The 14,043-nt window shown below is 34.3% G+C and overlaps 1 protein-coding gene across 7 annotated transcripts in view; it reads left to right on the top strand.

Moving 5' to 3' along the window:
• LOC149772734 (uncharacterized) overlaps window positions 1-13,599 on the top strand; it is an 88,170-nt gene extending 74,571 nt beyond the window's left edge. For all 7 annotated transcript variants that reach the window (XM_089947426.1, XM_089947427.1, XM_089947425.1 and 4 more), the window contains 2 exons: window positions 7,240-7,332; window positions 12,475-13,599. In XM_089947426.1, the coding sequence (XP_089803552.1) occupies window positions 7,240-7,332; window positions 12,475-12,783 (402 nt within the window). In that variant the 3' untranslated portion in view covers window positions 12,784-13,599. The remainder of the gene's footprint in view (window positions 1-7,239; window positions 7,333-12,474) is intronic.
• The last annotated feature ends 444 nt before the right edge of the window (window positions 13,600-14,043 follow it).

Here is a 14,043-nt window from a genome sequence, read left to right on the forward strand (position 1 = left end):
GCGGAATGGTGATCTTAGAAAAAGTGATTGAAAGGTTACAAAGCTGAGACCTTTTTGCCTAGCCTTATGCATTTCTTAAATGCATGTGAAAGGGCCATATTGATTATTGAAACTGATAGAGAGAACACGGTCAAATTGTCAGATGTGAACTCTATATAGCGTCCGCATAGTGTGAGTCCGCATAGGGAGCCATGGCGTAGAAACTCCAAACCTGTTGGCGAGAAAGGGGATCAGCGAGTCTGTTACGCATACCCAGTATATGTTATGCCCTGACCAAAATATTTAATTCAAGGCAAAAGAGTACAGATTTGCGAATGAAATGCATGATTTTTGTTAGAGTATTGCTTGTTTATGCTTTCAACTAAGACTTGATTCTCAGTGTGGAAATAAATACATTTATTGGAAGAGAATTCCCCCTAGACCTCAACTGCCAGAACGATTGGGTAGAATTCTAGAAGCGTTATATTTTGATATACCATGTCTGATCCCAGATGCCATAGAAATAGTGTGTGACCCGGATAGCACTGTACCCGACTGAGGCAGAAGCATCTGTGTACAAGTCCAACATGTCGGAGGTCAGCCAAATGTCAGGTAAAAATAAGGATCTACCGTTAAAACCGGTTAGAAAGTTTTGCCAGGCCCTTAAATCTTCCTTTATCTCTTTTGATGATCTAATGTTGTTTTGCCATGCCAATTGTCAAGTTGATGAGTCGCCTAAGAAAAGCTTGTCACGGCAAAACAACTGCGCAAGAAAAGTTAAGAGTACATATGATGGATTGCAACTCCTTGACAGTAAATTTATTTCAAGCAATATATAAACGTACTAGTTTATTACATTTTTCTTGTCTGTCCGTGGGAAGGGGAACCTCCAGTCTCACGGAATCCAATTCGTATCAGAGTTACGTCATGGTTATTGACGGGGCAAATGTTTTCTCCGCAGCCATAGTAACGTCGTTGTCGGCACATACAGTCAGAAAGAGATCGAGATTCTGCTGGCATTGGACACGAGTTGTATATAGTATCAAAACTCGTCCAAAATATACGTCATGTATGTTATAGATAACTTTGTGTTCGCATTGAAGAGAATTGCAAAATGTCTCAAATATCTTGCAACTGGAACTACAACCCATTGGTAAGCATTTGTCAAAATAATAAAGTTCCACTACAAAAAGCCAAAACAATAATATTGCAAATAAAGAAAATATGGAAGCATTTCATAGGTTTATTTTTGTCATAAAACATCCCCTGCACAGCTGCTTTATACATGTAGCGAGAATCCACTGTCCTACTGTGATTTGGACGTTCCTAACTTTTGGAACAATGCTAAGTACAGGACCACTACTGTGCGTATCTGAAATTTGAAACTAGCAACCTGCGAGTTATTCATGAGGGTAGAAAAACCTATGTAAAAGACCGCCCATTTGTTTGCCTTAACTTTATCAGGGATTAGAGTTGATGGTGTGACCGACGAGCTTACAAATTTTGATTGTGACTGCCCCCCCCCCCCCAGGCAGAAACGATTTGGACAACGTTACCTGTATCCAGCTGTACCTATAAGTGAAGCCTTGGTTTCCACAATGGCGCGGGAGACCATAGATGCTACTGGTTTGTTGTCTGTTGCTACGGAAGGTCCAAGTTGAAACCCAGTTTATGGACCATTTTCCGTGGACGGCCTGTGCATAACTACCAGCTGATCATATTTGTCATGGATCTCCTGTGTCACTTGGGTGGTGAGCCTGTAGGAGACCTCTTGAGTTATAACATTAAGAAGACTGGGGTCCATCCAAGCCCCTTCGCTGGATGATCCAGGTTGAGTGATGGCGGCCGTTGGCGTTGACAATGGTGCCATCTGTATGGGCCTATTCACCGCCTCTTGGATTTTGGACCTTGATTGTCTGGCTCTCTTCATTGCCATTTGCAACGCAGCCCTCTATGTAAGGGGCATTCTGTAACGAATGCCACAAAAAGTTATTTACATACATTTCAGTGTATTACTACGTAGCAATCGTTGCCAATGAATAACCCTTATTGTAATATTATGAACATCACTGTTCACTGTAGTGAGATGAGGCACAAACTTGGTAATAGTAAGAAAGAAACAATGAAGAAAAGAACAAAATTGGAACATTATGAAAATTATGGGTCATTGTTTTAAGGTGCGAAATACAACATACCCAGTATCAACAGAACAATTACAGGTCAGTGGGCTTAAACGAGCTTGGAAACACAAATCCCATTAACATGGAGCGAAGTGGTGGAAACCGAAAGCATGAGTGACTAATCAAATGTCAAGTAGTGAGGTGCGAGACCCAAGTACGCCAAGCATGAAACTCGTAGCAACCCTAAAACGTAAGGAACCAACTGGTAAACACACATGCCACTGATACGGAATCAAATGGTAATCATACTATCCAGTGGTACAGAACCAACTGGCAAACAAACAGGCCAGTGATAAAGGAATCAACTGGTAATCATAACATCAAAATGTACGGAACCAACTGGTAAACACACAGACCAGTGATACGGAATCAACTGGTAATCGCAAAATCCAGTGGTACGGAACCAGCAGGTAAACACACAGGTTAGTGATACGGAATCAGCTGGTAATCATAAAATCCAGTGGTACGGAACCAACTGGTATACACACGGGCAAGTGATACGGAATCAACTGGTAATCACAAAATCTAGTGGTACGGAACCAACTGGTAAACACACAGGCCAGTGATACGGAATCAACTGGGAAACAGAAGGCTAACATAAAATCCAGTGGTACGGAACCAGCTGGCTAGCACACAATCCAGTGGTACGGACCCAGCTGGAAAACACAAGCTATTGGTACGGAACCAATTTGAAAGAAAAGGGTCCAACTAAATACTGCTAGGCCCGAGAAAGCCACACAAAGCCCGAGAAAGTCACAAGAGACCTCACAAAACCATGCAAAGTCAAATCGAGAAAGTACACTTACGTTGTCAATCCGATTAATGAACAAATCAACCAAACCGAAAGACCACTTGTCAACACACTTATGCAGAACGAAATGACCGAAAATTGGGCGACAAAGTTCGAATTTCGAACAATCATAAAGTATTAACAAAGTATGACACCACCATGTTGGAAATGTTTGTTATTATTCCACAAACGGCTCCTCCGACCAACCATCGACAGAAAATGCAATCTTCCAATATGTTACAACGTTTCTTCCATATTCGACACTGCATAACAAAGGTACACAAAGCCAGAAAAAAGCGTAGTACAGGGTTCATACAGAATTATGAATGATGAATTCAAAGACTTTCCCAAACTTTCAAAGACCACAAACATAGATTTCCAAGATCTAGATTCGCTAACATTTGTTGTATACAAGTTACGTTATATAAGAAAACAAAGAATGCAAAATAATATAATATTGTTTAATGATGAAATGAAACTGAACGGGTCTTCAAAAGAAAGAAACCAGAAAAACTCGACTACATCTAAATCTAACACTGGACAATTTTATTTGTGATTTTGGAAAGAAATTAAAATGGTTAGGTTTATTTCAATTTTCAAATACTTTTAAAGACCTCCGAGTAATCAAGTTGGTTTTCCCAAACTTTCAAGGCCTTGAAAATGTTACCTCATTTTTCCCAAACTGTCAAAGACCTTCAAAGACAGTATGAACCCTGATATTAGGAAGGTGCATCTATACTGCTATATCAGACCGATGAATAAATCAACCAAACCGAAAGACTAGGGTCATAAATATACCCCCATTAATAGACCGCGAATTTGGAGATAGATTAATTTGGATATTCGAGCTTAAGTGCAACAATTTGGCACACTAATGCTATACCATTTGAGCTATTGAAGTTTGCAACAAACTTGGAGTCGTTTGCAATTACTGTTAGGCTATTATATTTGTGAAATGAATTTAGGCACGGGACAATGAGAAGTATATCCACGTTTAGCTTTATGGTTCTCTGGTTTAATGTTGCATACGACAGAGAGATCGAGCCAGATAATTGTGTCGACTATTTTGCTCCCAACCCCATGCATATAAATTTTAGAATAGCGCCGAATATTAAAATCGGGACGCAATAGATCGTCTATTTCTGATTTCAAATGATGCTGCAATATTTTACAGATGAAATGACCCAGTATGAGTGTGACTTAATGTATAATAAAAGAAACGTTAGCAGAATTTGTGGAATGGAAACAAGTTAATGTAAGTAAATACTTAACTTCCAGAACGATTTGACTCGGTCAAAATTCCAGGAAATGAGGAAGGTAACTAACAAAGTGAACCGATAATAACGGAGAAAAAATTTCTACAGGAAAAGGAAACACGTCCGCACCCCAGAAGGAAATTGACTCAACTGCCGGAGCGAGAGCATTGCGAATGGCTGGGCAGAACACATGATTGAAAGCTTTCAATATATTGGCCCTTGACAGCGCATTACACGACAAATCTGGCGGTAAATTGTAGACCCAATCAAACAGCCCATAAATGTCCTTACGCGAGCGTAAATCATTATATATATATATATATATATATATATATATATATATATATATATATATATATATATATATATATATATATATATATATATATATATATATATATATATATATATATGTTGATTACGTTGACATACGAAAATGTGTTTGCTTAAAAAGGCCAGAGCAACAATTTAAACAACCAAAATACATTGCTTGGTATAATTAATTTAATTTTTTGTTTGTTAGGCTTTAGTAATTTTATTACATGCGATTGTAATGTAACTTTGTATGCTGGACGTGATGTTATCCAAAATTAAGTTCATTTCTGCTTGACCGGATTGACATTTTTTCATTATACTTTAATAGCTAATAAATGGCTAAAATATCCTTTCTCTGTATGGGCTTGATATTAATAATTATATATGTTTATTTCGGTCAAACTTTTGGAATTTCAGAAATGAATTATATATAATCCAGGTTATTGTTTTGTAAACATCAGGATCGTTTTAGAATATTATTTCCATTAGGTAATGATTTTTTAGATAATGCTAATTGTGACCTGCTGTCAAATAGAGAACTATATATAATGTAACTGTAATGATATGGTCATTCGTGCTTTAACATCTAGCATTTTCAAGTTGTATAATATATTTTGTGACCAGTAATCTTGGGCTGGAATCTTTTTTCTTCAAATTACTGAATTCAAGTGATTACTTTCTCTGTCAAAAGTGCTCTGATAAAGTTCTTGCATAAAGACATTAATTGGAAGTTATACTGAATTCATACCTGGAATTATACTACTGTGATTCAAAAAAAAGATCGTTGACGTATCAACACATTAGGAGCTATAACAGACACGTCATCTCATTCAGGCTTCGGATCTATTCGCGTCTTGTACAGAGTTTTATTCAGGACTTTAAATTGGTATGATCGTGTGTCTATACATCTTGGATTATTTTGGAATTTAATTCGCAATACTGTAATATCTGTTTTATTATTTTAGCTTTGTAATCAAGAGAAATAAATTATTTGTTAAATTTTACAAACCTTGTTGTCTTTCACTCTTTTATGTTACTTACGTTAAGAGCATAGACTCGTAACACCAAAACATTTTAAATAATGAAGTCATTGTATTTATCCCATTACATCACTGAGCGAATATGATTTCATATTCTATTTTAAGGTAAATACAAAAATATTCAACAAAGATCTTTTAATTTAAACCTCAAATAAGATAAGTTACTATTACCTTAGGTATTGTAATAGAGCCCTCGGGGAGGTGCAATTTCCAAAAGGGAGGTATTTATTAGAGTATTGTTAGCTTTAGTACCATGGTCCTAAAAGTTATACCAAAAACAAACGGACTCATGAGCAACAAACAAACAGCAGTGATATCTAATTACGTGTGTAATAGATGATCCTGTGCGTGTAATAGATGATCCTGTGCACTAACTATCGTCTAGTTTTCCATGATTTGGATATATATATATATATATATATATATATATATATATATATATATATATATATATATATATATATATATATATATATATATATATATGTATATATATATATATATATATATATATATATATATATATATATATATATATATATATATATATATATATATATATATATATATATATATATATATAATACCTTTGAAGTTGAAGTGTTTTAAATTTATTAAGCACTTTTACGGGTATTGGTCTTTGTGTTGATGTATTTTAATACCGTTTATCACTGTTTGACCTAGAAGTTTAGTTGTTTTGAGTTTAGAACAGTTGTTATATTAATCATGTATTGGTTTAATTATCCGGACATACCATAATACAAATATAGGGATTTATACATCTTGATAAGGCATGAATTTCTTTGTTTTCATTTTGTCCAAAATTGGGGGGTGGATCGTTGATTAGAAGGGCTTGTGTTAGAAAGAAAATAGGCATTATGTCACCAAAAACATCTAATATGTGTGAAGAGCTAATAGCAGGACCATGGAAAAGAGACTACAAATATGTACTAGTCGTTGGGACTTGTTGTTTTTCTTTTCGATATGACAAAGGATGCAATGCAACGTGTTTAGTGATAATACAATGCTATTTTTATATTTGGTCTCAAGCTGGATAAACGAATAGAGTTTCCTCGACTCTGTGGATACAATAAATATTGTTTAAAAAAATTGTATCCTGGTAAAAAGCCTGTTTGTTTGCTTTAATTCAAAGTATATTACAACATACACGTTTTAGACCAGCATATTAAAAACGGCGCAGAATTAGATGATGACAGCATTTTAAGGAAAACTTATAACATTAAAGCAAAGTTACAATATGTCAATACTGTATTATGTTATATGAAGGAAGTGTCTCACCAAACGATCGTTATAATCTTTCTTTACGCCTTGATTAACTGTTTTCTTCTATGCCGACAGTTTTTTCTGACCATCCTGTTTACCTCATATATTGATATCACAGAACTACGACTGTATTGTCTTAATTCATTTACAAAATATAAATTTAAATATCAACCAGTTTAGAATAGTTGTACTTTGTAACTTACCAGCTAACGCATTACTTCTTTCGACAAATACTTTACAAAGGGAGGAGAGAAAATAGACTCATAATCAGAGTTCATATTGAATAAGATATATTATCAAAATGAATCAACAATGGAAAATGTTAACTTATCTGTATCATTAGTATAATGTGTGTGAAGTACATTGTCGTTAAAATGCATTGCATTTCGTTTCAGCATCTTACTGGAATACTGACAATTGATCAGGAAATTCAAATAAAAACTATTTGGAGGACAACAACAAATGCATTAAAGAAGGAAGCGGTGAAGGTAGATTGATCACAATATGTTGGATACAAATATTGTTAGCTAGTGGTGGGTACAACAGTCTGACTGGCCTTGAAGGGAATTCAGAAGTAATAAAATATTGATGTACAAATCAATATATCTTTATAGGGAATGGTGGATTATCAGCAGAAAGCGCATTCAATACAATCTTGCTGTGCGAGTCTAACGATCTTATATGACCTACTTTCCTTATCTTCCTATGTCCCTAGTAGAAGGTAAAATCTGTTTTCGGGGCCATTGATCCAGGACAATCCTGTTTAACTAGTTTTTCCACGTTAAACTAACATGTTACCGTCTGCAATTTATTCATTTTTTGAAATTCGGGGCTAACCGTTTCTATAAAACCACGAAAGTAAGGCCATATGTTTTTACTACTGCCTAAATGTCATTAAGTCCTTGGGCCACCTAACCTTTGACCTTCACAAGAAGCCACTCGTTTTTAATTGTTACGATTTATTTTACATGAATTGACTGACCTAGATCCTGGGCAACCTAATATCTGGCTTTCGTGTGCGGCAACCTTTTTAAATTGTACGACTCCACCTCACACATCAGAAGAGTCAGAGCATATACCCAGTTGTTTTCTGGTGAATTGGAAGTGAATTAATTCATATTTTATCTTACAAAGTTTGGACTAACGCATTTCGTCAGCAAAAATCAACATTGTCAATTAGGTAGTTTTTAAAACTAACCGTTTTGCCTGGGTTTTGCTTGCTCCGTCGAGGGTTTAATAGCCGTTATGGTCAATTTACCTCAAGACAGTCTAAGTAGTAAAAGAAAAATCCAGGAAAAAACCCAGCAAGAACCATGCACCTACGGGAAGCTACTGGCAACCGTTCTCAAAAACACACATGGGATGATCCAAATCAAATAGATATGAAATCACAGTAATTGGAAAGAAGAGCGCTTAAGACAACTTGACCACCAAGGCCATTGCATGCATGAACGAACGTATGCATGTATTCGTATGTATGTATGTATGTATGTATGTATGTATGTATGTATGTATTTATGCATGTATGTATGTATCTGTAGTATGATTTACTTGACATAAACTTCTGCTGGGTATAACTTTTTATGATGGAACTTTGCAAGTCTTGTTTCCTTGTTAATATATATTTTATACGGGGTGATTTGTTTCTTCATTGTAGACTAGATCCATATTTATGAATGTTAAAGCATTTTCTACGTCTGCCACGACAAACTGTATTTTTCAAGGGTTTACCTACTCGGTCTTGACACTGATTCAAATACAAGTCATTTACGAACTTCCGGTGCACCTAAAACTTACTACAGACTTCTAGATCTTGATTAACTCCGGAGTTTCTTGGGTTAAATGGAATTGGGGACGGTAGTGTATTTAAATTAATTGAAAATACATAAGGTCTGATAAGATTTCGGACAACACAATGGGTTCTATCCAGGGGAAAAACAGTTAGCCATAGTAACAAGCAAAGTTAGAGCAGAACTATCCATTATGCGTGTTATCAAAGTAAACTTTTGGTTGAAAAGGAATGTCAACATAATCACGAGACACGGATTAAAGGTGGTGCAATTATAACGAGACTTCAGTGGTGTAACGCTGGAACGAATATGAAATTAGAAAAGAACAATAACAAAAATTGCAACTGAATGTGGTAACTGCATGAGCAGATTATCGATTTTCTCTCATATAAAAGTATATTTCCGAACAATCTTATAATTGGTTAAACCCTAATTATCGCACGATACCTATAAGACTCGTTTCAGAAAAAATATTTTGAAAAATCAAATGAATACTGGAAAAGTATTTTACCTAGACTTTATAGTTAGTTTTGTGTAAAGACATTACACACTAATACTTGAAAATAATAGCTGGAATGAATAAGGCATTTAGGCTCACTCAAATGTCCTGCTAGATTTATCGATTTAATTTGTTTTAAAACACAGAAACACATGAAGACGGAGGATAATGTCCTTTTTATGTAGAATGATTTGACAGAACACAAGCAAAACACATAATGTGCAAAAAATGAAATTGAAAGTATTGTGGACGAAACGTTTGATATATTAGATGACATTTAATCAGTTAAAATACGTTAACCCCTAATTTACTTGGCTCGAGTATTACGACTCTACGACATTAAACTAATTGATATAAAAGAGTGACAACCAACAAAGTTTGTAAATGTTAACAAATATCTTATTTCCCTAGAACAAAATGTGAATATTTAAAAAGAACTTTCGGTATTGCGAATTAAATTCCAATAGTCCCAAATGTTCTATCACAAGACTTAATGAATAAAGTTCTAATTAATCTACAGTGGTATTTCAAACAAGATCCATCACAGAATGTGTTGATGCATGTGTAATGACATGTGATGGGGAGATGTTTCAGCAGTTTTTGATGAATCACTGTCATATAATCCAGGCTGATCTTGTCTGAATTCCAAGTTATTATTTCTACCCAAGACCGTTATTGACCAGTATGCAATTCCAGTGAATACTAATTTGAATACTTAATTACACCCAACATAGACACATCATTATAAATTAATTCTGTTTTAGATATTATCGCAGCAGTGAGTAATTTTAAAGTAAATAAGATTATTCAACCCTCCATTTGACCTAAGTAACAATTAGCATATTCTGAAAATACAAAATCTACTTATTGGCATTTTTAAGTCTTGAACATTCTGGGTTGTCTCCACGACACAAGTTGTTACTACCATTATAGTAAAAATGATAAATATCAGGCACTATGTTATACTATAGAGAATCCCAATATCCTAGACCCATAATCGAATAAACATGCGTACTTTTATTGATAAGGATCCTAATATTTAACCCAAACTCGCAGTGAATATTAACTATGTATCATTTGTTTAGAAATAAATGCTATTGGTCAGGTACATAATGAACTTAACTTGGAAAGGTCAAGTCCAAAATACAAATATAGGTTATGGAGAAAATAATCTAACAAATGCAAATTAAATATTCATAACACAAGAACGCAAAAGAATATGCAACCAAACTACATACATCTAAGAACTAAGAAAGTCATATAAACGCTGCTTTTCTTTTTCTTTATGCTGAAATCATTGTTGAACCAATATTAGTGTGATCGCAAAGAAGGAAGCAAACAACGCAAGACCCACACATACAAATAAAACAATAACCGTCTGGATTGTCCCTTTATCATGATTTAGCGTACAAGGAGTGTGAAACGGTTGTTCACAGCAAAGAATGAATTATATTAAATTTGTGAATAGTTAGATGAACTGGAGAAATTGTTCATGAAAATGAGAAATCCGAAGAAGGCAGCTGAAATGTTATTCGCAAGTAAAGAATAAAGACAATATATTCCATATCTGTGAAAATTCTTTAAAACCCGTAATCCAGCTACAAGGGAATGGTGTTGAGGTCATGCCGATCCAAAGTGCAACTTACATCATAAATATATAAACTAGTTTCGACAAGTTATTGTTATTTATAATTCATCTGGATACAACTGTTATCTAGCTACCTAACCGCGTGTTCAGCCATTTAAGAACGTCATCATCAGCATGGTGCAGAGCCTGCAGTCAACTGGGGAACTTTCTCAGAGTGCCAACATGCCAGCAAATACCTATTAGTATCTTAAAATGGGCAGGCAAAATATTTAAACAAAAACATGACATCAAATAACTATAAATCAATTAGATTTACTACAAACATATAAAGATCATCCTTTCTCATCAGCATTACCTTTTTAGCATTGCGGGATTACTCTCCAACGATACAAAAGAAATTAATTTAAAACATAAAAAGTACGAACATTCATTACCTAAATTAAGGCCTAGGAAGAGAAAACCGATATATTTTATTTGCTTTGCAAATTAAACTTGTATAATGAGTTAGGAAACTAGATAAACATATTCACAGAGCAGGTATATTAGAACAAGGCCCCTGGGTAGAATCATGCTTTGAACTTAATACTTCTTTAAGACAAAAACCAACCAATGCCCTAGAAAAAGGCATTTTTTTCAGGTTATGTATAGTAATGGGAAACATATGTCAAATTTAAGAAAGTAAAGTACAAATATGTACTCATGTGAATAGAAGTGTTAAACATCATACTTCATCTCCAAGAACAACTATGGATGAAGACATTGTACTTGTAACTTCACAGAACAATACAGTCAAATTAGCTGAATCAATCGATATTAGCATTGCAGTGCTCAAACTAAGATAGTTGCTGATACATGACATAGAGTACAACAAGATAAAAAATTAATATCGTGTGGAAAATAAACCTTTAATGACCGATACAGAATATCTGCGTGTTCATGATGAAACAGACATATTCAAAAATATCAAATGAAAATAGAAAAATGTTTCGACATAAGCGATTACAGAAATGATAACATATATGAACTACCATTAGGTATTAATAACATTGATTACTGAAAGATGATCAATACAAACAATTAAGATCAGTGGTTATGGTGCAGAACCTGCGACCCATAGGATACGGGGTAGAATCTAGCATCTAGCTACCATATATTGCCTGTTGGATATGTAAAATATTTTTTATTAAACCAAACTATAAATCATCAAGACACGAATTCAATGAGAAATGAATTTAATAAAATCGTGCCAGAACGGGGTGAATAAACTATTCCATTTTACTATAAGAGAAGACATAAATAATGAACGAAGTGAAATGAAAAAAATCGACGTATACATTTTACAAAAATTGCAAGTAATGAAACGATTCTGAGACTTTGTTCAATAAAGTATATCATCATAATGAATTTCAAAGAATGGATATACTTTTCTAAAGCTACAGGTATGTCAAAAATATAACATAGATAATATAATATTATTTGTTTACAACTGTTTTCCATATACGTCTTTTCTTTTGATATAGTTGTACTATAAATCTACCATTGTCATCAATAGTCATGTGATAGAATTATACTTTTTGCAAAGATATATGTAGGGGACTTCTTGAATTTTAGAGATTGAATAGTCGTTTTTCTTTTCTTATTTTATCATAAATCTGTATCATGTAGGTTCCCATATCATTATATATATATATATAAGCAAGATTGTTGAAGTTAAAATTGTTGATATTTTTCGACATGATTTACTTTGTTTCAGCATTTGCATATGGTACTTTTGTCGGAGTTTGGTATATCGAGCAAAGACTATCCGTACACCTCCAAGTACTTGGCCAGTTGCATTGACATTTGCTGGAAAATGGGGGTCCAAGAGAAGCCAATGCACCTGGACACACTGGCCGAAAATGGAGATGGTCGTGAAATGATATTTGACCAGGACAAATTGAGGGCTTACACAAAAACGGGGAACACGATAGCCTTTTTAGTATGGCCAGCGCTATTTCTGCATGAAGGTGGAATGATGCTTGCCAAAGGGATAGCACAGGGATATAATGAAACTGACAAATGAAACGATTCATTGTATGCTTGACTAGTGATATTTACTGGCTGTTCATATTCCTTTGTTCAATAATATTAATTCCTTCGATTGTGAAAGTGTCATCTTTGAGTAACGTGCTTGTTTAGGAACTAATGACACCAAGACATGAAAATAATAAAATATCAGAATATCTTGTTGTCTGTCACTAATATCACATTATTTGTCAAACAATGTCATGTAGTACAAGATCCAATGTCAGTACTGATTCAGATCAAAACAAAATAAGTTTTCACGCTGCAGTTTCTCAGTATACAACAATAATATTCCAGCAGATATTATTTAAATGCGATATGACTGGAAACGTATATATTTCTGATTTCGATCCTAATGACAGAAATGATCTGATGATTTGTATCACGTGCAGGTTATACCAGTTTCAGTTTGTCACATTTTGTTTTAAATTGAATGTAATATTGTGATTTGATCATAACATTTAATAGCTAAAATGAGGAGATTCCACTTTTTCCATACACTATGTCTGCTAAAGGAACGAAACGTGTGCCAGGAAATAGTTGTGATAGATATTATAAACTACAAATGTGTACATCCTCACTGCGAATCAACGATATATTTTCTTCCACTGTCTTACGGAACAGTTTAAAGGAGACTTCATATAACGTACACCCTCAGGAGCGTTTTTATACATACATACATATTAGCTGTAACATCTTGGTCTCATTTAGATCAGGTGTTATTTCATACTGAATATATACTTGCATATCTAGAATAGTGAATCGTGATGATATGATGCATCTTAATGAATAAATCACCTTCATCGCTAAAGTATATCACTGTCATCTATATTTGATTTTTTGATGACATTCGTAACCTTTGAGTTTTAAATTTATTCCTCAAGCTCTATCATCCAAATATGATCAAACTAAAGCATTGCTTACATCTATCTTAATAGCGTAACATTGCATCAAAATATGTCACTGCGACCTGTAAAGGTTGGTGAACGCTATTGTGCTGAGTAATACGTTATCAACAGAGCTTTTTGTGACTCTTAGTTCATGCTTCGCAGACTTGGATTCACTCTCAGGCACTGTTCGTGTTCAACGTTTACATCGTATGCATCTCCAGCTTTGACAGACAATTGGGGTGATAGAATTCACTAAATTAGTCGTTTGTATTTTAACTAACAAAATCATCAAAGTGTACGAATGTAGTCATCTTCAGTAGCACAACACCCTTACAACAGAATCATAAAGAGATTGATGTGTTCATGGT

This window comes from Sinohyriopsis cumingii, unplaced genomic scaffold (genome assembly GCF_028554795.1).
Source record: "Sinohyriopsis cumingii isolate HCF-2022 unplaced genomic scaffold, ASM2855479v2 utg001182l, whole genome shotgun sequence".
NCBI classification, from domain to species: domain Eukaryota; kingdom Metazoa; phylum Mollusca; class Bivalvia; order Unionida; family Unionidae; genus Sinohyriopsis; species Sinohyriopsis cumingii.